We start from the raw sequence: 25,399 nt of genomic DNA, 5'->3' as shown, positions 1-25,399 counted from the left end.
TGCAGGGAGGCTTCCCTGCACGCCCACGCGCGCCCAAGGCCCGCAAGGGTTGGGGTCACTGCCCGCGGGAAGAGAAGTTCCCCGGGGCCGTGGCCGGCCGGGCCAGCGGCCGCATCTCGGAGCCAACACGCTCTGGGCCCGAGTGACCTCGGGGACGCCGAAAGGAGGCTGTTCTTCCGAGGGTCAGCGGCTCTAGGAACCGGCGCTGGGCGCAGGAACCGTGTGCTGTGACACACACGGGGTCGTCTGGAAATCCTGGGGCGGGGTGGTGCAGTGGGCAGGGTCTTCCTCCAGGGCCCTTTCCTGTAGTGGGGCTGGCAGGGTTCGGACTCCCTGGAGGCTCCCTTCCTGCTGAGGCAGCTGGGAGAACTGCAGATAGATCACTAGGCTGGAGTGAGGCACACCCGAGTTCAAGTCCTGCCGGGCCCTGGCCAGCTGTGTTATCCTGGGCAGCCTCAGTTTCCTTATTTGTAAAACGGGAACAGCAGCAGAGCCTGTGGAAAGCCCGTGGCAGAGCTGAAAGGCGCGTCGCCACCGCTGGTCATTGCGGTACTTAGGAGGAGTCCTGATCCGGGGTGTCGTGGGGACGCTTCCTAGAGCCCTGGGAGGGACTCCGGCACTGCCCGCAGCTCTGGGCCCTGTCCTAGGCCCGGCCTTGAGGGCGTCGGGCCGAACCACCGAGCCGGAGCGGGGCCGGGCCGGGCCCCGTGCGTGTGTCCGGACTCCCGGGAGGGACCTCAGAGGGAGCACGTTGGGGGGGCAGCGGGTCCGAGGCAAGCAGGAAACGGAGAGAGGCGGGCCCCGTGCCCAGGGGCTTGGGGAGGGCGCGATGGTACAAAGCCAGTGTGCCCAGCGGACGGAGATGAGGAAGGGAGAAAGTTCCAGGCGTGGAGACCTAGATGAGCAAAGCCCACATACAGAGAAAATATAAGATAATTTCAGAGGCACCGGGGGGGGGGGGGGGGGGAAGGCCCTCGGGAGACCATGCTGTAGGCTGGGGTGCTCTAAGAGGAACGGTGCCCCAGGTGTGAGACACCACCTGTACAAAGGTCCGGAGGTGGGAGGTGGGCCACACTGCCAGTTTTTCTGCAATTGCTGCCTTGGGGAGACTTGTGAAATTGGTCTGGGAGGGAGGTCAGGGCCTGAGGTAGCTCGGTGGTCACGCGGCCTCGCGTTTGCCCCTCTCAGAAGCGGGGGGATGAGCCTCCCGGCAGAGAGGTTCGCTCAGGGAGGCCGGGCTCCTCTCTGGCTCCGGGGCTCTCCACACCCCCCGGATTAAAAGTAAAGACGGTTTCAGCCGGGTGGGTTTCCCTTCTCCAGTATCGGGTGAGCTCCCGCCTTTGCCTCCTGCCTGTCTGCAGCCAACTGTCCTGGGGAGGGAGGAAGATCGCCCCCTCTTTGAGCCCCCCTCGGAGTGACCCCCGCTGCCCTCAGGTGCTGGGGGACCTGGTTCTGAGGGTGACCTTGCTCTGGCTCATTTATTTGCCTCTCAGTTCTCCCCAAGGCCGGGGCTGATCCAGGGCCCGATCTGTGGTGTCTGGGGGATCCTCTGGGCGCGGCGGGGTCTGTCCGGGCCCTTGGGGGCCTCGATCGGGGGCTTCTGGGGACACTGAGGCCCGGAGCATCGCCCGGCCCGGCCCCCTTCCTCGGCACAGCTGCCGGCCGCCCTCGCGCCTGCCGGCGCTGCGTATTTATCGGCCTCCGTCTCATTAGGTGGCTGAAGTGGGCTGTTGGCAGTCGGCGCTATTGTCCCTTAAGTGGGCAGCCCCAGAAAGGGGCTCCGGAGAGGAACAGGTGCATGGAAACGCAGCCTCCGGGCCCGGGGGGGGAAGCGTGGCTCTGCGAGGTGGGGGAGGGGGGGAGTGGGGGCGGGCTTCCCAGGGGTCCGGGAGCTTCCCTTTGCTTCGGCTCAGCCCCCCAGCCGCCCGGTGGAGTCGGGGTCTGGGTCCCCGCGGCCTCGTTCAGACCTGAGGCCTGGAACCCGCTGACGCCTCGGTCTGGGGAGTGAGACTAGCCGGGAATCACAGCACCCTAACGCCAAGGGCAGGAGGCGGGTGTCCCACGGACGGCCGCCCTCCTCACCAAGCGGGGGGCGGCAGAAGCCGGGACTGGAGCCTCGGGCTTCCCCTCTGCCGGGGCTCCCTGCCGGAACGGCGCCGCTCCGCGAGGGTCCTTCCCAAGGACCGTGTGTGTCTGAAGCCGTCCGAGGAGGGCAAGAGGAGTGACAGGGTCGTCCTTCGCCAGTTCGGCTTCTGAGGCGCACGTCACCTGAGGAGCCCCTGGGGGTCCCCGGCCCCGGCGCAGGCCCCTGGGTCCGTGAGCAAACCGAGGCTCAGAGAGGCGGGCTGACCCGCCTGGGACGGCTGCCTAGGACTCTCCTGAGTCAGCGGGGCCCGGGTTCCGGGCCCGCTCTGCTGCTTCTGCGTGGGGGCCTGTGCTAGCCCCCACGGCCTCTGGAGCTCCAGAGTCTGCTCCCCATAGATCTGGGGCTCGGAGGAGGAAGGTCCTTCCTGGCCTGGGATCTCAGGAGCCCGGCAGGTGGGGGGGCGACGGGAACGGTTGGGGTCCAAGGGGAAGCCTGGCGGCGGGGGAGGCCGGGGGTGCCCGAGCCAGGGAGCTCGGGGCTTCTGCACCAGACCTTTGGTTTTCCCGGCTCGGACCCTGAACGGGACTGGGTAGCGCAGTCCTGAAGGACAGGAATAGCGCAGCCGGGCTGGGCCCACTTTGTGGGGTGTTCCCGCGGAGGAAGGTGGGCAGAGGCCCCTCCGGGCCGGGGGCACGGGTCCCTTGTCCAGCGGGGCCCTGCCCCCCTCGGCCGGCCCCCGGGCCCACTGCAGAGCTGCTTCCTCTCCCACCTCCTCCCTCGCCCTCCTCCACATCCTCACATGGAAAAATCCCCTCATGAGAGAGGTCACGCGGCTTTTCTAAGCCCGGTGAAAGGATGGAGTCCCCGGCTCCCGGGAGGTGCCGGGCAGCGCGCCCTGCCCTGATGCCCTCGGAGGGCTCGGGCTGCGGAAGGCCGTCCCCGCGGGGCAGGGCCAGCGGGGGCTGGGGAGAGGGGCTCTCCTCAGGCCGTGAGACATCCTCCGCTTCTCTGGTTGTTTTCAGCACACTCCAAGGAAGATGAGTCAAGGACCCACGCTGTTCTCCTGCGGCATGATGGGTAAGTGACAGAGACGTCTGCCCTGGGCAGGGTGTGTGCACGGGGATGCCCCGGAGGCGCGAGGCGGGTGGGCACAGCAGTGGGCGTAGTTGTCAGTGCTTCTGCTGCTGGGGGGAGTTTCCTGCCCCCCAGGGCTGCCAGGGATGGGATGGGCATGCAAAGCATTCTGCTTCCTGTTGGGCACGGGAGGCGGGGTTCTCGTGGGCAGGCGTTCCCTCAGCCTGAACGTCTCCGTGGGAAGGTCTCGCGCCTGGGGCTGGCGAGCGCCCACTCTGCTGGGAGATGCAGAGCTGCTTTAGGAAAGCCCCTTCTGGGGGAGAGGGCGTGGCGTGTGTGGAGAGCACTAGTCTCTGCCCCTTATCCCCCGGCCCTTGGACAAGTGGACTGCCCCTCTGGGTAGAAAGGGCTCATGCATTCAGAGGGTCACCTTCCCTGACTTGGGAACTCGGGCAACAGGGGAAGGGCCCACAGCCCCCGAGCCTCGAGGGAGGGCGTGGCTGGGGGTCCCGGTGCTCCGAGAGACTGGCTGGGGCCTGAGTGTGCTGTGGCAGCCCCTGGGCCCTTTCTCAAGGAACCTCGGCCCCTCTGTCCTCCCCGTTCAGGAAGCGTCAGTCTTCGTGCCCCTGCCAGCTGGGGCTCGGCTTTTTCCTTTCTCTTTGGTTTGGGGGCTGGTGTGGGGTCATTGGCCCTCCGGACCGGGCCGGTCATCAGCCCACTTAGCCTTCAGCGGGTTCTTTGTTTTAAGGAAGCGCAGCAACGAGCAGGACTTTAAATCGGAGTTGTCTCCCTCCAGGAGCTCCCCGAGGAGTGGCCAGTGCCAGGCCCCACAGGTCGCCCTGTTGGACTCCTCTCAGCCTGTTGGAGGCAGTCCGGCTCTCCCGGGCACCGGCTCCCTGCCTGGACAAACACAGAGGGCCGCCTCAGTTTCCTTTGGGAGGGGCAGGAGCCGAGAGCCATTACTCCTTCCTGGGTGCCAGTCTTGGATTTTGAGGAAACGGCTCCAGATTGGGGCAGAGCAGCCTGACTGGGGGAGGCCTCCCACCTCGGAGCTTGGACATGGGATCTCGAGCCTCCAGGAGGCCCTCCCAGCCCAGGACAAGGCCCTGGGGCTCCTGCCCTCCCCGGCCCTGGGCTCCTGCCCTCCCCGGCCCTGGGGCTCCTGCCCTCCCCGGCCCTGGGCTCCTGCCCTCCCCGGCCCTGGGCTCCTGCCCTCCCCGGCCCTGGGCTCCTGCCCTCCCCGGCCCTGGGCTCCTGCCCTCCCCGGCCCTGGGCTCCTGCCCTCCCCGGCCCTGGGCTCCTGCCCTCCCCGGCCCTGGGCTCCTGCCCTCCCCGGCCCTGGGCTCCTGCCCTCCCCGGCCCTGGGCTCCTGCCCTCCCCGGCCCTGGGCTCCTGCCCTCCCCGGCCCTGGGCTCCTGCCCTCCCCGGCCCTGGGCTCCTGCCCTCCCCGGCCCTGGGCTCCTGCCCTCCCCGGCCCTGGGCTCCTGCCCTCCCCGGCCCTGGGCTCCTGCCCTCCCCGGCCCTGGGCTCCTGCCCTCCCCGGCCCTGGGCTCCTGCCCTCCCCGGCCCTGGGCTCCTGCCCTCCCTGGCCCTGGGCTCCTGCCCTCCCCGGCCCTGGGCTCCTGCCCTCCCCGGCCCGGCTCGCCATGCAGGGCCTCGGACCTCAGGGAGCCGGGGGCAGCTGCCATCTGGGGAGGGCTCCTGGGTCTCAGCCCTGCCCATGGAGGAAGGAAGGGAAGGATAGGGAGGCCATTGATTCCTTCTTTCCTCATTTTCCTGCCCGGCCCCTAGACTTTTTTGGTTTCCCCACGAATGGCGCTGAGTGGATGAGCAGAGGGAGGAGTCAGTGGGAGGCATTTTGCAGCGGGTACCTGGTCTCTTGGCTTCCCTGAGCTGGGAGGAAATGGTCCTGACTTCATGCAGGAAGAGCTCGGTTAAGCAGCCCGAGAGACCGGGACCCTTGTTAACCAAACTCGGTATCTCTTCTTTTGCTTTTGGCAAGGAAATGGGCGAGTCAGGAGAGAGCAGGGGGCGGGATGGCAGGAGTTTCTCTGCCAAGGACGGCTCCCAGGGTGTGTGTCGGGGCAAGGCCAGCGTCCAGCCGTACCCCTTCAGGCCCGCACGGTGAGGACTGGGGCCCGAGCCCCCTCGGTCTCCAGACGGGCCCCGTCGTGCCCCTGGAGCAGCTCAAACGGGCAGGGGCATTGGGGCTGAGCCCCGGATGGTTTCCTCCATTTCCCCGAAGGCCCAGAGCACCGCGGAGTGCCCTGCTAGGTGCCGGCACCTTGGGTGCACCGGGGTTTCGGGGATACTTGGGTGGGCTTCCTTTACAAGGAGCTTTTAGGGCTTTCCAAGGACGATGGTCAGAGGAAAGATGGTGCTGTAATGAGCGTCTCCAGCCCCCCCCCCCCCCCCCCCGTCCCTTGGCAATAAGAGGCACATTCTGTTCCTAATCCGGGGGGTCCTCCTGAGAACTGGGGCCAGCGGGGCCCTCTGTGACTCTGGCTCAGTCTCCGGATGAATGTCCTAGCGGGGATCCAAGAGGGTCCGAATTTCATAAATACTTTTAAGAAAATCCCACTAGAGATTGGGGGGCGGTGGACTCTGCGTTCTGGGGCACTCCCCTGGATCCACTGGTCAGAGTTTGTGAGTAATAAAAGTAAGCGCTCAGGACTCAGAACTCTCCTACGCACGGCCGGCTTCCCACAGTCCCTTTGGGCAGGGCTGCATTTGGGAGCGCTAGGGAGGCTCTAACCAGAGAGCAGAGGGGGATCGGGCCTGCCGGTTCTGCGTGCTGGAACCCAGAGCTTTCCGGAGCCAGGGGCCGCTCCGCCCTGATCCTTTGGGAGGTGGGACGAGGGCTTTTGCTCCTCTGTTTTCCATTCCCTCTCCCGGCCCATCCGCAGCCCGCCTTCTATTTCTGCCCTGGAATTTCCTCTGCACACTTCCATTTACATGACTAATTATTGTGTTCTTGCGACAGGAAATATTGTTCCGAAAACAGCTTCTCCTACGTTGCCCACCCGTTACCCCGCTCAACCCCTACTTTCCCTCATCATTCAGCTTTTCAGCTGGTAGAAAAGTGGCTGAGGCTGCGGGATCCCCGAGCCCCTGGAAGCCGCTCACGAGCCTACTGCCAAGGAGGCCCGGGGCCTGGGTCCACGGCATGGACTCCCTCAAATATATATAATCAAATGGAGGCGTTCTGCCGCTGAGGATTGTGCCATTTGGGCCTTGCCACTGAGGACAGTGGGACTGGGGGGGGCCTTCCCCTTGGGCCCCGTCTCTGGAAGGGAAAGGCCGCCTGCAACAGCAAACTGAGTCCCAGCAACTCACCCAGCAGTGCAGAGGGCTGAGGACAAAGTAGAATTCATATTTAAAAAAAAAAAAAGGTTAGGGGGAGGAGGAAAACTATAATTACCTTTGGAGTTGCTGTAATAAATTATTTATTAATGTAAATTATTTCACAGGAAAAGAACATAGAGGAAACTTGAGCAGAAGGATCATACATTATGTATAAAAGGGACTGTAAAAATATTACAGCAGCCCATTTGTGGTTCAGTTTGTGTCAGCATTTTAATTATAAACTCTTATTTTCAGTGTTTAATTACTTTGTTGTTAAATTCTACTCTCCATGTATAAAAGGAGTTGGGCCTCGGGGCACTTTCTGCCTTAGTTTCTAGAAGGGAAAGCAGTTGGAAGTGGGTAAGAAGGGCCCGGCCCACCCTGGAGGCCATCACCCAGCATCCTTCAGGAGCAGGTAGAGGAAGGCTTCAGGTCCAGCTTGGGACCATCACCCAGCATCCTTCGGGAGCAGGTAGAGGAAGGGTTCAGGTCCAGCTTGGGACCATCACCCAGCATCCTTCGGGAGCAGGTAGAGGAAGGGTTCAGGTCCAGCTTGGGACCATCACCCAGCATCCTTTGGGAGCAGGTAGAGGAAGGCTTCAGGTCCAGCTTGGGACCATCACCCAGCATCCTTCGGGAGCAGGTAGAGGAAGGGTTCAGGTCCAGCTTAGGACCATCACCCAGCATCCTTTGGGAGCTGGCAGAGGAAGGGTTCAGGTCCAGCTTGGGACCATCACCCAGCATCCTTTGGGAGCAGGTAGAGGAAGGGTTCAGGTCCAGCTTGGGACCATCACCCAGCATCCTTCGGGAGCAGGTAGAGGAAGGGTTCAGGTCCAGCTTGGGACCATCACCCAGCATCCTTTGGGAGCAGGTAGAGGAAGGGTTCAGGTCCAGCTTGGGACCATCACCCAGCATCCTTCGGGAGCAGGTAGAGGAAGGGTTCAGGTCCAGCTTGGGACCATCACCCAGCATCCTTCGGGAGCCGGTAGAGGAAGGCTTCAGGTCCAGCTTGGGACCATCACCCAGCATCCTTCGGGAGCAGGTAGAGGAAGGGTTCAGGTCCAGCTTGGGACCATCACCCAGCATCCTTTGGGAGCAGGTAGAGGAAGGGTTCAGGTCCAGCTTGGGACCATCACCCAGCATCCTTCGGGAGCAGGTAGAGGAAGGGTTCAGGTCCAGCTTGGGACCATCACCCAGCATCCTTCGGGAGCCGGTAGAGGAAGGGTTCAGGTCCAGCTTGGGACCATCACCCAGCATCCTTTGGGAGCTGGCAGAGAAGGGCCCAGGCCCACCTTGGGGACCACTGGTCAGCACCAACTCTGCCATTTGGAACTTCTGAGGCCTTTTCCAAAGCGAGTTTCCGGCCTCCCTTTCGTGGATTCTTGGAGTGAATGATTCATGAATTTTCCCAAGGAGACAGACAGCTTTTTGATGTGAGCACGGAACCTGGTTGAGAGACTTTTTGAGCTCAGATTTGTCCCGATTTCACTGCTTAGCAGGAGCCTCATTTTCAGTCAAAGGGGTAAAATAATAGGCCTTTAAAATCATGTCGCGTTTGTCTCCAGCTCCTATGCTAGAAGGATTTCTTGGGGCATATCTCTATTTTAAGCCTTTCCCCTCCTCCCCCCCCTGCACTCCAGACAGAAATGGAAACAATTAAAATTAACACCGCACGTAATTGCTGTTTGCAAAGAGAAATTAAATGTGAGCATCCCCTCGGTGATTACTTCTCTTGGTCTCCCCGAAGGTGGCGGGATTCCAATTTGAGCGGAATTAGTGAAAATTTCAGTGTTTCTTTTATAGCGCGAGACGTGGGGATGGCCGTCGCGGAACTTTGTTTCCACCTCGACTCGGGACGGAGGAGGGGTCGGGGCCCGTTGCAGTTGGCCGCAGAGGGCAGAAATAGCAGCCGAGAGTGGGTCGGAAAGTGAGACGGCTCCTCCTCGGCATCAGCGCCTTCCCCGGGAGGAATGGGCTGCTTGGGGGTCAGCCAGCAAGCATTTATTAAGCGCTTAGTACGTGGGAGCTCCGCGCGGAGGGAGGTGGGGAATAACAGAGGCAGGAACAGCCGGGCCCTTCCGAGCTCCCTTTGTGATGGGGCCACCATGTCCAGGAGGGAAGGTAAGAACTCGGTCGCGCTGCAGAGGCCGTGAGGGCCGGGGGAGAAGGGAAAGGCCTCCTGCCTTGGAGGAAGCCAGGAAGCAGAGGTGGGGAGGGGGCGGGATGGCTCGGGGAGGGCCCCACCGAGGCCTGCAGCCAGTCTGCTCGAGGTCGGAGCCCCACGGGCTGCAGGGACGGAATCTAAGCCAGCCAGAAAGTGAGGGGTCGGTCCCCAAAAAGGGTCCCCAGCAGAGCTTCTGCTTGGGCCTGATGCAGCCGTCTTAGGCGCCCCCTTTTTGTGTGATCAGTTAAAAATAGCTCTTTGGAAAGGGGTGGAGGAGAGGAGACTATTACGTTGCTATCCTGCCCCCTCCTGCCCCATCCTGCCCATCTACCCCTCCTGCCCCTTCCATCTTATTCTGCCCCCTCTGTCCTCTCCTGCAGATGATTATTAAATCCACGAGAACTGGTGAGATCAGCAAGTGACCGAGTAAGGGGACAGAAAAGGGTCCAGGGCAGAGTCTCTCTGGCCAGAGGGTGTGAGGTGGAAAAAGATCCAGGGAGGAGCCATCCGAGAGATGGGGAAGAACTGGGGGGGGAGGGGTCCTAGTGTTCTTCAAGAGAGGAGAGCACCAAGGAGGAGACCGGGAGCAACGGTGTGGGTGGCAGAGAGTCCTGGGGACTGAAGGCCAGAGAAAGGGCACGAGAGGTCAAGAGCCACTGTGGACCGAGCGGACTCGGCGGGATGAGAAAAGTCAGAAGCTGGATGGTAAAGAGAGAAAGAGAGACAGAGACAGTGATAAAGATAGGGAGAGACAGAGACACAGAGAGAAACAGAGATAAAGATAGGGAGAGACAGAGACACAGAGAGAAACAGAGATAAAGATAGGGAGAGACAGAGACAGAGAGAGAGAAACAGAGATAAAGATAGGGAGAGACAGAGACAGAGAGAGAGAAACAGAGATAAAGACAGGGAGAGACAGAGACAGAGAGAGAAACAGAGATAAAGATAGGGAGAGACAGAGACAGTGATAAAGATAGGGAGAGACAGAGACACAGAGAGAAACAGAGATAAAGATAGGGAGAGACAGAGACACAGAGAGAAACAGAGATAAAGATAGGGAGAGAAAGAGACAGTGATAAAGATAGGGAGAGACAGAGACACAGAGAGAAACAGAGATAAAGATAGGGAGAGAAAGAGACAGTGATAAAGATAGGGAGAGACAGAGACACAGAGAGAAACAGAGATAAAGATAGGGAGAGACAGAGACACAGAGAGAAACAGAGATAAAGATAGGGAGAGACAGAGAAACAGAGAGAAACAGAGATAAAGATAGGGAGAGACAGAGACACAGAGAGAAACAGAGATAAAGATAGGGAGAGACAGAGACAGAGAGAGAGAAACAGAGATAAAGATAGGGAGAGACAGAGACAGAGAGAGAGAAACAGAGATAAAGACAGGGAGAGACAGAGACAGAGAGAGAAACAGAGATAAAGATAGGGAGAGACAGAGACAGTGATAAAGATAGGGAGAGACAGAGAGAGAGAAACAGAGATAAAGATAGGGAGAGAAAGAGACAGTGATAAAGATAGGGAGAGACAGAGACACAGAGAGAAACAGAGATAAAGATAGGGAGAGACAGAGACACAGAGAGAAACAGAGATAAAGATAGGGAGAGAAAGAGACAGTGATAAAGATAGGGAGAGACAGAGACACAGAGAGAAACAGAGATAAAGATAGGGAGAGACAGAGACACAGAGAGAAACAGAGATAAAGATAGGGAGAGACAGAGAAACAGAGAGAAACAGAGATAAAGATAGGGAGAGACAGAGACACAGAGAGAAACAGAGATAAAGATAGGGAGAGACAGAGACAGAGAGAGAGAAACAGAGATAAAGATAGGGAGAGACAGAGACAGAGAGAGAGAAACAGAGATAAAGACAGGGAGAGACAGAGACAGAGAGAGAAACAGAGATAAAGATAGGGAGAGACAGAGACAGTGATAAAGATAGGGAGAGACAGAGAGAGAGAAACAGAGATAAAGATAGGGAGAGACAGAGACACAGAGAGAAACAGAGATAAAGATAGGGAGAGACAGAGACACAGAGAGAAACAGAGATAAAGATAGGGAGAGACAGAGACACAGAGAGAAACAGAGATAAAGATAGGGAGAGACAGAGACAGAGAGAGAGAAACAGAGATAAAGATAGGGAGAGACAGAGACAGAGAGAGAGAAACAGAGATAAAGACAGGGAGAGACAGAGACAGAGAGAGAAACAGAGATAAAGATAGGGAGAGACAGAGACAGTGATAAAGATAGGGAGAGACAGAGAGAGAGAAACAGAGATAAAGATAGGGAGAGACAGAGACACAGAGAGAAACAGAGATAAAGACAGGGAGAGACAGAGACACAGAGAGAAACAGAGATAAAGATAGGGAGAGACAGAGACAGAGAGAGAGAAACAGAGATAAAGATAGGGAGAGACAGAGACAGAGAGAGAGAAACAGAGATAAAGACAGGGAGAGACAGAGACAGAGAGAGAAACAGAGATAAAGATAGGGAGAGACAGAGACAGTGATAAAGATAGGGAGAGACAGAGAGAGAGAAACAGAGATAAAGATAGGGAGAGACAGAGACACAGAGAGAAACAGAGATAAAGATAGGGAGAGACAGAGACACAGAGAGAAACAGAGATAAAGATAGGGAGAGACAGAGACAGAGAGAGAGAAACAGAGATAAAGATAGGGAGAGACAGAGACAGTGATAAAGATAGGGAGAGACAGAGACAGAGAGAGAGAAACAGAGATAAAGATAGGGAGAGACAGAGACAGAGAGAAACAGAGATAAAGATAGGGAGAGACAGAGACAGTGATAAAGATAGGGAGAGACAGAGACAGAGAGAGAGAAACAGAGATAAAGATAGGGAGAGACAGAGACACAGAGAGAAACAGAGATAAAGATAGGGAGAGACAGAGACAGTGATAAAGATAGGGAGAGACAGAGACAGAGAGAGAGAAACAGAGATAAAGATAGGGAGAGACAGAGACACAGAGAGAAACAGAGATAAAGATAGGGAGAGACAGAGACAGAGAAACAGAGATAAGATAGGGAGAGACAGAGACAGTGATAAAGATAGGGAGAGACAGAGACACAGAGAGAAACAGAGATAAAGATAGGGAGAGACAGAGACAGAGAAACAGAGATAAAGATAGGGAGAGACAGAGACAGTGATAAAGATAGGGAGAGACAGAGACACAGAGAGAAACAGAGATAAAGATAGGGAGAGACAGAGACAGAGAAACAGAGATAAGATAGGGAGAGACAGAGACAGTGATAAAGATAGGGAGAGACAGAGACACAGAGAGAAACAGAGATAAAGATAGGGAGAAACAGAGACAGAGAAACAGAGATAAGATAGGGAGAGACAGAGACAGTGATAAAGATAGGGAGAGACAGAGACACAGAGAGAAACAGAGATAAAGATAGGGAGAGACAGAGACAGAGAGAGAAACAGAGATAAAGATAGGGAGAGACAGAGACACAGAGAGAAACAGAGATAAAGATAGGGAGAGACAGAGACACAGAGAGAGAAACAGAGATAAAGATAGGGAGAGACAGAGACACAGAGAGAAACAGAGATAAAGATAGGGAGAGACAGAGACACAGAGAGAGAAACAGAGATAAAGATAGGGAGAGACAGAGACACAGAGAGAAACAGAGATAAAGATAGGGAGAGACAGAGACAGAGAAACAGAGATAAGATAGGGAGAGACAGAGACAGTGATAAAGATAGGGAGAGACAGAGACACAGAGAGAAACAGAGATAAAGATAGGGAGAGACAGAGACAGAGAGAGAAACAGAGATAAAGATAGGGAGAGACAGAGACAGTGATAAAGATAGGGAGAGACAGAGACACAGAGAGAAACAGAGATAAAGATAGGGAGAGACAGAGACACAGAGAGAAACAGAGATAAAGATAGGGAGAGACAGAGACACAGAGAGAGAAACAGAGATAAAGATAGGGAGAGACAGAGACACAGAGAGAAACAGAGATAAAGATAGGGAGAAACAGAGACAGAGAAACAGAGATAAGATAGGGAGAGACAGAGACAGTGATAAAGATAGGGAGAGACAGAGACACAGAGAGAAACAGAGATAAGATAGGGAGAGACAGAGACAGTGATAAAGATAGGGAGAGACAGAGACACAGAGAGAAACAGAGATAAAGATAGGGAGAGACAGAGACACAGAGAGAGAAACAGAGATAAAGATAGGGAGAGACAGAGACACAGAGAGAGAAACAGAGATAAAGATAGGGAGAAACAGAGACAGAGAAACAGAGATAAGATAGGGAGAGACAGAGACAGTGATAAAGATAGGGAGAGACAGAGACACAGAGAGAAACAGAGATAAAGATAGGGAGAGACAGAGACAGAGAGAGAAACAGAGATAAAGATAGGGAGAGACAGAGACACAGAGAGAGAAACAGAGATAAAGATAGGGACAGACAGAGACACAGAGAGAAACAGAGATAAAGATAGGGAGAGACAGAGACAGAGAAACAGAGATAAGATAGGGAGAGACAGAGACACAGAGAGAAACAGAGATAAAGATAGGGAGAGACAGAGACACAGAGAGAAACAGAGATAAAGATAGGGAGAGACAGAGACAGAGACAGAGAAACAGAGATAAAGATAGGGAGAGACAGAGACACAGAGAGAAACAGAGATAAAGATAGGGAGAGACAGAGACAGTGATAAAGATAGGGAGAGACAGAGACACAGAGAGAAACAGAGATAAAGATAGGGAGAGACAGAGACAGAGAGAGAAACAGAGATAAAGATAGGGAGAGACAGAGACAGTGATAAAGATAGGGAGAGACAGAGACACAGAGAGAAACAGAGATAAAGATAGGGAGAGACAGAGACAGAGAGAGAAACAGAGATAAAGATAGGGAGAGACAGAGACACAGAGAGAGAAACAGAGATAAAGATAGGGAGAGACAGAGACACAGAGAGAAACAGAGATAAAGATAGGGAGAAACAGAGACAGAGAAACAGAGATAAGATAGGGAGAGACAGAGACAGTGATAAAGATAGGGAGAGACAGAGACACAGAGAGAAACAGAGATAAAGATAGGGAGAGACAGAGACACAGAGAGAGAAACAGAGATAAGATAGGGAGAGACAGAGACACAGAGAGAGAAACAGAGATAAAGATAGGGAGAAACAGAGACAGAGAAACAGAGATAAGATAGGGAGAGACAGAGACAGTGATAAAGATAGGGAGAGACAGAGACACAGAGAGAAACAGAGATAAAGATAGGGAGAGACAGAGACAGAGAGAGAAACAGAGATAAAGATAGGGAGAGACAGAGACACAGAGAGAGAAACAGAGATAAAGATAGGGAGAGACAGAGACACAGAGAGAAACAGAGATAAAGATAGGGAGAGACAGAGACAGAGAAACAGAGATAAGATAGGGAGAGACAGAGACACAGAGAGAAACAGAGATAAAGATAGGGAGAGACAGAGACACAGAGAGAAACAGAGATAAAGATAGGGAGAGACAGAGACAGAGACAGAGAAACAGAGATAAAGATAGGGAGAGACAGAGACACAGAGAGAAACAGAGATAAAGATAGGGAGAGACAGAGACAGAGAGAGAAACAGAGATAAAGATAGGGAGAGACAGAGACACAGAGAGAGAAACAGAGATAAAGATAGGGAGAGACAGAGACACAGAGAGAAACAGAGATAAAGATAGGGAGAGACAGAGACACAGAGAGAAACAGAGATAAAGATAGGGAGAGACAGAGACACAGAGAGAGAAACAGAGATAAAGATAGGGAGAGACAGAGACACAGAGAGAAACAGAGATAAAGATAGGGAGAGACAGAGACAGAGACAGAAACAGAGATAAGATAGGGAGAGACAGAGACAGAGACAGAGAAACAGAGATAAAGATAGGGAGAGACAGAGACACAGAGAGAAACAGAGATAAAGATAGGGAGAGACAGAGACAGAGAAACAGAGATAAGATAGGGAGAGACAGAGACACAGAGAGAAACAGAGATAAAGATAGGGAGAGACAGAGACACAGAGAGAAACAGAGATAAAGATAGGGAGAGACAGAGACAGAGACAGAGAAACAGAGATAAAGATAGGGAGAGACAGAGACACAGAGAGAAACAGAGATAAAGATAGGGAGAGACAGAGACAGAGAGAGAAACAGAGATAAAGATAGGGAGAGACAGAGACACAGAGAGAGAAACAGAGATAAAGATAGGGAGAGACAGAGACACAGAGAGAAACAGAGATAAAGATAGGGAGAGACAGAGACACAGAGAGAAACAGAGATAAAGATAGGGAGAGACAGAGACACAGAGAGAGAAACAGAGATAAAGATAGGGAGAGACAGAGACACAGAGAGAAACAGAGATAAAGATAGGGAGAGACAGAGACACAGAGAGAAACAGAGATAAAGATAGGGAGAGACAGAGACAGAGAAACAGAGATAAGATAGGGAGAGACAGAGACAGAGAAACAGAGATAAAGTTAGGGAGAGACAGAGACAGAGAGAGAGAAACAGAATGGAGGCCCCCACCCTTTTTTTGACATTTATCCACAAAGGGCAGAAGAAGCCCAGGCTGATTGGGGGGGGGGGGAGATCAAGTGAGGGCTTTGGAGCCATGGGCGTGTTTGCAGGGCGGAAGGGATGAGCCGGGGGTGGGGGGTAAAAATAGAGCGGGGAAGACCTTGGGGGACCCCGGATGGAGCGGGGGAGGGGCTTGAGGGGCAGAGGGGGTAGCCTCGGGAGGAGTAAGCCTTCCTGGAAGAAGAGAGGAAGTTAGGGAGAGGGCCGGAGGGATGGGGGGGGGGGGGCTTGTGGTGGACAACCCTGTTTTTTTCTGTAACTTCTGAGTTCTCAGCTGAGAGAGGGGGGAGGAGGAGCCTGGGAGGTTTGAGGAAGGACGAGGCTCCGAAGCGTTTCTGGGCTGGGAGGGAGAGTTGCCAAGGACTGCCGAGCAGCAGGGAGGGCCCAGTCGAGACGTTCAGTTTTCCTCTGGACTTGGTGTGTGAGTCTCTCTACAAAGGTGGCAGCGATCCGAGGTCGGGGGTCAGGAGGCATGCCGGGGATAGGGCAGGGCAGGATGGGGCCCTTAGGTCCCCCCCCGGAGAGGGAAGGGCCAGGACCGAGGTCCCCGATGTCAGAGCCAACACCCTTTGTTGCATCTTGCTCTTCTCTCCCTCCCCCCTCTTCCTCTTGCCCCCGTTTTGCTCTTCCTTTGTGTCCCGCTCCCTCTCTCCGGTGGGTGCGCATATTCCCCGCTCCTTATACAGACTGTGTAGATGTAGATCCGTAAGACACGGCCACACCTTTGGCTCATTCTGCAAGCTGAGGAAAGCTGCATGAGGGGGGACCCGAGTGCCAGAGAACCCAGATCGGAGCGAGGAGCGGAGGAGAGAGGCCGGACGGGGTCCCGGCTCTGGCTGCCTCTGACTCAGCTGGGTGGTCCCGTGAGCAGCCAGGACCCCCAGGTCCTCGCCCCCCAACAGCCTCGCCCAGAAATGAAGTCACACGAACAGACCCGCGGGTGAAGTGGCCCTGGTTAGCATGACGCGAGCCAGACCGCCGGGCGCTGCTGCCCGCAGGATGGGGATGGAGAGATCCTAGGGAGAAGGTGGGCCCGAGAGAGAGGGAGAAACAGGAGCGGAGAGAGGTGAGCCCCGGGTCCAGACGGCGGGGAGGAGGCCGGGGAGACCCCCTGCTTGGCGCCCCGGAGCGGACTCCAAGCCTCCGTGTGGACGATGGGCAGCAGGGCCCGGAGATGCCCCAGAGTCTGTTAGATGTCAGTGAATCTCGATGGCGGGGGCTTGCTTTTGGGAGGTCCCAGAGATCCAGGCCGCTGGTTCTGAATCTTGGGAGGAGCCGCTACTATTGGACAGTTCCTCACGAACCTTAAAACGCCCCAGAAACGCATCGCGTAGTTGCGACCCTCGCCACGGGGACCCCTGACTGCCGCTTATCGGAAAGAGCTCGGTCCACGTCCTGCCCTCTGTGGGACGCGCTCCCAGGCAGCAGGCAAGGCGCTGACGTTCTCTGGGCCTCAGTTTCCTCATCTGTAAAGAGGGCCCTGCCTCTCTGGGGTCTCGGGGGGACAGAAACGCTCTTGCTCTTTGACCCCGGCTCTGCCCCTGGAAAACGAACGGCATGGAGGAGCATGCGGGATGATTGCCGGACCCCAAAGAGCCTCATTTCTCCCTTTTGAGCTTCTAGCTCCCCAGGGTAACTTTGTCTACAGTGAAGCCGTGGCAGCAGATGGCGGGGCTCGGAAGGCTGACAAACAGCAGCCCCGTGTCCCAGCCGGGCCCCAGATTCCTTGTCTAGTGGCCTTCCTCCCTGGCCTGCCAGCTGCGCTGTTAGATCCCGGTAAAAAGCCCGTGGTGCATAGTAGGTGCCCTCCACCCACCTCGGGCGTTACCGTCACAGAGGAGGGCGACGGGGCAGCCCGCAGGCTCCCCGGCCGACAGGAAGGCATCCCCGTGGGGACATGGGGCGCACGGGGCCAGCCCGGCCTCTGGGAGGGCAGGGGGAGCCCGCGTCCCCACTCTCCCCCGAGGCCCTCCGGACAATGGCGTCTGGGCCGAGGGTCAGGCCGCTTTGCCGTTACCCATCAGTGCTATTTGTGTTTCTTTTGTCTGGCGGCCGAGCCAGCAGATCCTTGTCTGGTCGCTAAGCGCGGGGGTGCGGGCGGCCTGAACCCGGCGCGGTCTGTGCCTTGTACTGTGAGCCCCCCGAGACAAAGACAGAAACACCGAAAGTGTTAGGCTGCACACGTGGCAACGATTTTCCTTTCCAAAGGCTCCCAGAAATTACCCTAATAACAGGACTGGGCGGGGGGACCGGCTGGGGGGATCCTGGCAGGGAGAGCGGGCGTCCTTCTGGGGTGCCTCAGCTTCCAAAAGGAGGAAGAACCGGGCTGAGGAGGGAGGGGGACGGGCTGCCCAGAGGGCCGAGAGGAGCTTGCATCAGAGTGGGCGGGTGGTCAGCTATCGGTCAGCGAGCCCTCTCTGGCCCGATCCTTTCTCTTCGGGGGAGCTCACGTTCTGAGGGGCAAAAGGCACGGGGGGCCGTGTCCAAAGGCCTTGCGTGGGGGTCGGGAAGCCTGGATTCTAGTCTCGCCTCGGAGACCCTCTGGGTTTTCTCCGGAGAAGGGAGTGCTTGAGCTCCGTGACTCAGGACCCTGGGCCAGCAGGAGGGGCCTGGAGGCAGCCTGGGGTGCTTGGGGAAGGCTCGGAGAGTCCGGACGCGGGGTGCGCAGCCTCCTTGTTGGCCGTGCGTTACCACAGCGCAGCGGGAAGCATGAGATCCGGGGCTTGTCCTTGTGAACGTTTCCTTGTGGCTGGACACGGCGTGGTCGCCTCCTCTCCCTCTCACCCGGAGAGTCACCCCCCCCCCTTGGCCCTAGTTTCCTGCTCTGGAAAAGGAGGGATTAGACGAGGGGATGTCGGAGACCCGACTCGGCCTGGGGGGTGACCTCCCGCCCTCAGCTGGGCTGGTCCCCCCACCCCGTGTCCCGGCCCTCGAGGGCCTCCTGCCGCTGCCCGAGGTCACCGCCTGTCCCCACGGGCCCCTCGCCTCCGGTGCTGTGACTCCGCCGGCTCCGGCTCCCCCTTCTAGGCTGAGGAGGGGCTGGGAAGGAGAGGCCGGTGCCCAAGTCTCCCAGAGGGCCCGGAGGAGAACAGGAAGCTCGCTCTCCATGCGGGACCCAGGCCCAGGCTTTGGGGATCTCGGGAGGTGCAACGGGAAGGACACGGCCTCTGTGGCCTAGGGAGCCCCACGAGAATCCTGCCCACGCACTGACCGCCTTTGTGAGCACGGGCGAGGCTGGGGATCTGTGGACCTTGGTTTGTTCTTCTGTAAAATGGGAAGCCTGCACGCGGTGCTCCCCGAGGTCTGTCCCAGCTCCGGGTGATCCGGGTGTGATCTTGGGTAGTCACCAGAACGCCCCCAGCCTCTTCCCTCGTCCAGAAAACGGGGAGAGCGGGGCACGAGGACCCAGCCTGGGGGAGCCCTGGCTTCCCTGTGTGTAAGCGGGGGTGCTTCCGCAAACAGTTAGGAAGCTCCTGTTCCATGGCGGGCCTGGGCCTAGTGCTGGGGACAAAATGGGTCTGTGCCCTCAGGAAGCTTGGATTCTGCTGGGGATCAGAGACAGAGACAGAGACAGAGACAGAAAGACAGAGAGAGAGACAGAGAGAGACAGAGAGACAGAGACAGAGAGACAGAGAGAGAGAGAGACAGAGACAGAGAGAGAAAGAGAGAGAGAGAGAGAGACAGAGAGAGACAGAGAGAGAGACAGAGACAGAGACAGAGAGAGAGACAGAGACAGAGAGAGAGAGAGACAGAGAGAGAGAGAGACAGAGACAGAGACAGAGACAGAGAGAGAGACAGAGACAGAGAAAGAGACAGAGAGAGAGACAGAGAGAGTGTTGGAGTGATAGAGACACAGACTGAGCATTAATAAGTAAAGCCAAGTGACCCCAGGGCGAGAGCAGGCCGGCCGCTGGATAACCAGGGACTTCACAGATACCTCCGGGGTAGTGGGAATCTGACGAGATGAGCCCGAGCGGAGGCCGCGGTTCCCGGGAGCCCGAGCGGAGGCCGAGCGGAGGCCGCGGTTCCTCAGTTTCCCCGCACTCTCGTACGTGCGTGTTCCACGTCTCCGCCTCTGGTCCCTTTTTCTTCCCTGGCCGGTAAACGCCGCCCGTGCCGAGGGGGCTGGAGCTTCCTTCCCGGACTTGAGGACCAGGCGTCCCCCGCTGGACACGGTTCCTGTGAAGCCCTTTTCCCAGTCCTCTCCCTCCTCCCCCCGGCCCCCGGGAGCTTCCTGCCCCACAGACTGGGCGCTGGCCACAGCCACTGAGGGGCGGGGGGGGGGAGCTGAGGCAGCCGCCTTGAGGGGCCGGGGGAGCTTTGCCAGCTCTGGGAGGGGGTCCCACCTCGCGCCTCTGGGCTCGCCTTTCCCGGGCGCTCATTAAGGTCCTGAGCATGTGCTCAGGGGGCACAAAGCGACCGAGGGGCAGATCCTTGGGCATCTCTGCCCCGAGAGCCGCATGCGTTCCCGCCGTGACCCTCCCGGGTGCCCGGGCTCACGGGGCGTGAAGTCCTCGAGCCGGACTCTCCCTCAGGGCCGCGGCTGTTGGGTTGTGGGCCCCGGGGAGGACGCTCCTTAACGCCCGTCTGTTTGTCTGTCTGTGAACCAGAGAACGGCCGGTGGAGAGAGCTGGACGGGAAGTGCCCCCTGCGGCTGGAGCAGCCGAGCGCCAGCATCTGGGACTGCCTGCCCGAGCAGGACGGGCCCCTGTGGCCCCGCGAGGCCGCCGCCTGCGCCGTCACCAACCTCATCAAGGACCTCAGCCTCAGCGACCGCAGCGGCCACGCGTCGGCCCCGCCCAGCAAGCGCCAGTGCCGCTCCCTGTCCTTCTCGGACGAGATGTCCAGCTTCCGGACGGCCTGGAGGCCCCTGGGCTCCAAGGTCTGGACTCCCGTGGAGAAGCGGCGCTGCTACAGCGGCGGGAGCGTGCAGCGCTTCTCGGGCGGCCCCTGCCCCATGCAGCGGAGCTCCAGCTTCAGCCTCCCCTCCCGCGCCAGCGCCCTCCCCTCCCCCTCCTCCCCCGACCGGGCCGGCTCTCAGGGCAGATCGGCGGGGCAGCCCCGCTGCGGGCCCCCGGGGGGGGACCTCTGGGCCGGCGACTCGGGGGCTGCCGGGGGCCGCAGGGCGGACATCCAGCGCTCGCTCTCGTGCTCCCACGAGCAGTTCTCCTTCTCTGAGTATTGGCCGCCCTCCGCCAGCAGCACGCCCGCCTCCACCCCCGAGCCGGCCCGACGCTCCAGCGGCCTGTCCCGGAGCCGCTCCCAGCCCTGCGTCCTCAACGACAAGAAGGTGGGCGTGAAGCGCCGGCGGCCCGAGGACCCCCAGGAGCTCCGGCCCTCCCTCGACCTCGCCAAGATGACCCAGGTAAGGCCCCCTTCTCCCCGGCGGTCAGTGGCCAGAGCTCGGCCCCCAGGAGCCTCCCTCACGGGAAGCTCCCCCGGGGCCGCTGCCACGGCTCAGGCCTGAAACAGAGGGGGATGCTGCCCCCTTTGGGCCCGGTGTCACACTGTGGGAGGGCCGCTGCCCCCTCTGGGCCCGGTGTCACACTGTGGGAGGGCCGCTGCCCCCTTTGGGCCCGGTGTCACACTGTGGGAGGGCTGCTGCCCCCTTTGGGCCCGGTATAACACTGTGGGAGGGCCGCTGCCCCCTCTGGGCCCGGTATAACAGTGTGGGAGGGACGCTGCCCCCTTTGGGCCCGGTGTCACACTGTGGGAGGGCCGCTGCCCCCTTTGGGCCCGGTGTCACACTGTGGGAGGGCCGCTGCCCCCTTTGGGCCCGGTGTCACACTGTGGGAGGGCCGCTGCCCCCTTTGGGCCCGATATCACACTGTGGGAGGGCCGCTGCCCCCTCTGGGCCCGGTGTCACACTGTGGGAGGGCCGCTGCCCCCTCTGGGCCCGGTGTCACACTGTGGGAGGGCCGTGCTCCCTCTGGGCCCGGTATAACACTGTGGGAGGGCCGCTGCCCTCTTTGGGCCCGGTGTCACACTGTGTGAGGGCCGCTGCCCCCTTTGGGCCCGGTATAACACTGTGGGAGGGCCACTGCCCCCTTTGGGCCCGGTATGACACTGTGGGAGGGCCGCTGCCTCCTCTGGGCCCGGTATAACACTGTGGGAGGGCCGCTGCCCCCTTTGGGCCCGGTGTCACACTGTGGGAGGGCCGCTGCCCCCTTTGGGCCCGGTATAACACTGTGGGAGGGCCGCTGCCCTCTTTGGGCCCGGTGTCACACTGTGGGAGGGCCGCTGCCCTCTTTGGGCCCGGTGTCACACTGTGGGAGGGCCGCTGCTCTCTTTGGGCCTGTTATAACACTGTGGGAGGGCCGCTGCCCCCTTTGGGCCCGGTGTCACACTGTGGGAGGGCCGCTGCCCCCTTTGGGCCCGGTGTCACACTGTGGGAGGGCCGCTGCCCCCTTTGGGCCCGGTATAACAATGTGGGAGGGCTGCTGCCCCCTCTGGGCCCGGTGTCACACTGTGTGAGGGCCGCTGCCCCCTCTGGGCCCGGTGTCACACTGTGGGAGGGCCGCTGCCCCCTTTGGGCCCGGTGTCACACTGTGGGAGGGCCGCTGCCCCCTTTGGGCCCGGTGTCACACTGTGGGAGGGCCGCTGCCCCCTTTGGGCCCGGTGTCACACTGTGGGAGGGCCGCTGCCCCCTTGCTGAGGCTGCGCCTCCCTGGGAGCTCCCATCGGACGCTCCCTGCTCTTGCCCTTGGAGCCGAGTTCCGGTGCCAGGTGTGGCTCACTCTGTGGCCAGTGCGGCAGCTTGGGCTCCTCCCAGTGAAAGGCCGAGGCTCAGAGCCTCTAGTCGGGAGCCTCAGAGAACCCCTGGGTGAGACGTTGTCTTGTCCACCCTCAGGCCTGGGGAGGCCCTAACTCTGGAGCCACCTCTGAGTCGGGACCAAGGACTGCCACATAGTCAGCCAGTCAGTCAACAAGCATTTATTAGGTGCCTCGTGTGACCTAGGGCCGTGGTCCTCAAACTTTCTAAATAGGGGCCAGCTCCCTGTCCCTCAGACTGTTGGAGGCCGGACTAGAGTAAAAGCAAAAGCTCCCACTGTCTCCGCCCTCAGCCCATTGGCCATAACCCGCCCGGCGCATGAACGTCCTCAGCGGCCACATCTGGCCCGTGGGCCGTAGTTTGGGAACCCCTGGCTTGGGGCCTCGGTTTATGTTTTTTTTAATTATTTAGTATTTTATTTGTCCCCCATTCGTTTCCTCTTCCTTCCCTCAGACCCCGAAGCGCTTTTTCCAATAGCGTTTTCTCGGCAGCAGTGTTGATAGAATGCTCTGGATTCAAATTTCTCCCGATAGCATCTGTGAGAACAGACCTCGGGTCTGTGAGGGTCTGGGGTGAGTCTGTTTCTCCCTCTCCAGACCCACAGAAATGCTGTTGTTCCCTCGGGGCTGCTCTCCAGGACCAGCTATGTCTCCCTGTTGGCTCCTGACAGAAGGCCTGCTCTGGGCTTCCCCCGCCGCCCAGTCAGCCTCACCTGAGCCCGACTGAGCCTTTTGAGGTGACTCTGGGACCTCCACACAATAAGAAGACCTTCCTCTTGTGCCTTCTGGAGGCCGAGGGCCCAGGGAGGAGACGTAGAGGTTGTGGTCCTCCCGGAGGGGCTCAACCCCCTCGTCTCTGAGATAGGGAAGTGCTTCCCGAGGTGCCGGGACGGCGTGCCGACTCGTGTCCAGGCTGTGGTCCCGAGGTTTGCTCTCTTCCCAGAGGGAAGAGCCCTGGCGGGGTCCCTGCTCCAGTGCAGGAGCGCGTCGGCGGGAAGAGCGTCAGGCAGCAGCAAGATGGGGCAGGCTCGGGCGAGCGCTCCTGGCTTTGGTGGGGCCCGATGAGGAGGCTGGGAGAGCTGGAGAAGGAGGGCGGAGCCCTGGGGGCTCATGGAGGAGATGGAGGGAGGAGGGAAAGGACAGGCCAGGAAGGGGGCCCCCAGTGCTGCTGGCTCCCCCGGGGCGAGGGCTCCGCTTACCCCAAATTCTCTTTATTCTAGTTGTTGGCAGAATAGGCGACGCGCCCACGAGCACAGGGACTGTCCCAGGGCTTAGTGTGGGCGCACAGTAGGCACTTCATAAATAGTTGGTGACTTGTAAACTGAGTCTTCAGAGCCGGCCCATCACAGAAATGGCCCACCTCCCACTCTTGCCCCCAGCAAGTCAAGCCCCAGCAGCGTGCATTCTAATCTCACTCTGACTGGGGAGGGGGGCCATAAAGGGTCTGGAAAAGTCATTGTGGGGCCGGGAATAATGAGGGAGGGGGAGGGATTGCACGGAGCCTGGAAGGTCTAGCCCTCCCTGCAGGGAGAGGAGACGAGGGCTCCCTGGGATAGAAGGAAGCACTACCGAGCTGACCACACTCCCTGCCCCTCACTCTCCCCCTCCTCCCATCAGGTCTAGCTAAGGGTCACTGCCAGGTAGGATCCGCCAGTGGGCAGAGCGTCCAGAGCCGCTCGGGAACCTTTGGGAAGTGACCTTTGTGGTCAGTGACGGAGACGTCAATGGGAGACTAACGGATTTAGCCAAAGCCCCGGACGCTGTTAACGGGAAGAGGGGTGGCCTAAGGGGGCGGCTCGGCCAGAATGAGTGAGGGGTGGGTCTCGGTGCCATCTGGGCACACCCCGGAGCCCGGAAGTGACGCTGCAGGCCAAGGAGCCCTGTGTGTTCTTCCTTTGGGCCCCGGAAGGAGAATGGCGGCTCCTTCACGCGCCCGGGGAGCCCTGGCCGCCGGGAGCTCCGCCATCTTGGGCCCTGCTGTGTCTTTCGTGTGTGTGCTGTAAGTGACATGCAGTTTAGGAATGCCGCAATCGCCAGAATTCTGGCCGGGGAAGGGCGGTTAAGGCCACAGGAGTGGGAGCGGGGGAGGACAGGGCCCAGCCAAGGAAGAGGAGGGGCTGTGGTCCTCCCAGGCCCTCTCAGAGCTGAGTGTGGTCGGGCCAGAGCCAGCCGGGCAGGATCGTTCGGGGTCACACTTCAGAGGAAGGTGGAATTTTACGAGCGAGAAAGGACCCCGGGCCTTTCATTTTGTGGGGGGGGGGGCAGTTGGGCCGAGAGGAACGTGCACATGGGAGACTGAGACTCCCCACGACTGGTGCTCTCGGAAATCAGTTTGCCCAGCAATGGTTTTTCCATTGTCCAGGTAAACGAGCATGATGCTGGTCACGAGCAGAACTCAGTAACGTTTTTAGACTGTGCACAGAGCTCTGGGCCCGGAATCAGGGAGACCTGGATTCAAATCTGCCCTCAGGTAGCACTTGTGGGCTGCGTGATCTTGGACAAGTCATTTAACCCCTGGCTCCATTTCCTTATCTGTAAAATAGGGACAGTAATAGCACGTTCTTCCCAGGGTAAAGTGAGTTAATAGAGTGCTCAATACCGATTCGATGATGAGTTTTTATTCTTCAGCTCCCTTAGACCCTCCCTGCTCACCACGCCCCAGTTTGGTCCAGTCGCTTTTACTGAAATGACTGGTCTGCCGGCCTCTTGCCACTCAGTCGGATCTCCAACAGAGAAGTATCTCTTCTGGGAAAGACAGCTAAGCTTGCCGCCGCCCGGCCACCCACCCGCATTTTTAATGACATTTAAATAAATCCCAGTGAAACTTCCCACCTTGCTTCCAGATCTATGAGAGAACACACGCGGACATCCACAAACACACACGTGCATACACGCTCACACACGGACATCCACAAACACACACGTGCATACACGCTCACACGCGGACATCCACAAACACACACGTGCATACACGCTCACACGCGGACATCCACAAACACACACGTGCATGCACGCTCACACGCGGACATCCACAAACACACACGTGCATACACGCTCACACGCGGACATCCACAAACACACACGTGCATACACGCTCACACGCGGACATCCACAAACACACACGTGCATACACGCTCACACGCGGACATCCACAAACACACACGTGCATACACGCTCACACGCGGACATCCACAAACACACACGTGCATACACGCTCACACGCGGACATCCACAAACACACACGTGCATACACGCTCACACGCGGACATCCACAAACACACACGTGCATACACGCTCACACGCGGACATCCACAAACACACACGTGCATACACGCTCACACGCGGACATCCACAAACACACAC

General features: G+C 58.4%; 1 protein-coding gene across 5 annotated transcripts in view; it reads left to right on the top strand.

Annotated features, from left to right (window-relative positions):
- Window positions 1-25,399, top strand: part of FAM53B (family with sequence similarity 53 member B) — an 87,031-nt gene that overhangs the window by 50,292 nt on the left and 11,340 nt on the right. For all 5 annotated transcript variants that reach the window (XM_074297118.1, XM_074297120.1, XM_074297117.1 and 2 more), the window contains exons 3-4: window positions 3,109-3,163; window positions 19,876-20,630. In XM_074297118.1, the coding sequence (XP_074153219.1) occupies window positions 3,109-3,163; window positions 19,876-20,630 (810 nt within the window). The remainder of the gene's footprint in view (window positions 1-3,108; window positions 3,164-19,875; window positions 20,631-25,399) is intronic.

The sequence above is a fragment of the Sminthopsis crassicaudata genome, chromosome 2 (genome assembly GCF_048593235.1).
Source record: "Sminthopsis crassicaudata isolate SCR6 chromosome 2, ASM4859323v1, whole genome shotgun sequence".
NCBI lineage: Eukaryota > Metazoa > Chordata > Mammalia > Dasyuromorphia > Dasyuridae > Sminthopsis > Sminthopsis crassicaudata.
This window is presented reverse-complemented; position numbering and strand designations above follow the sequence as displayed.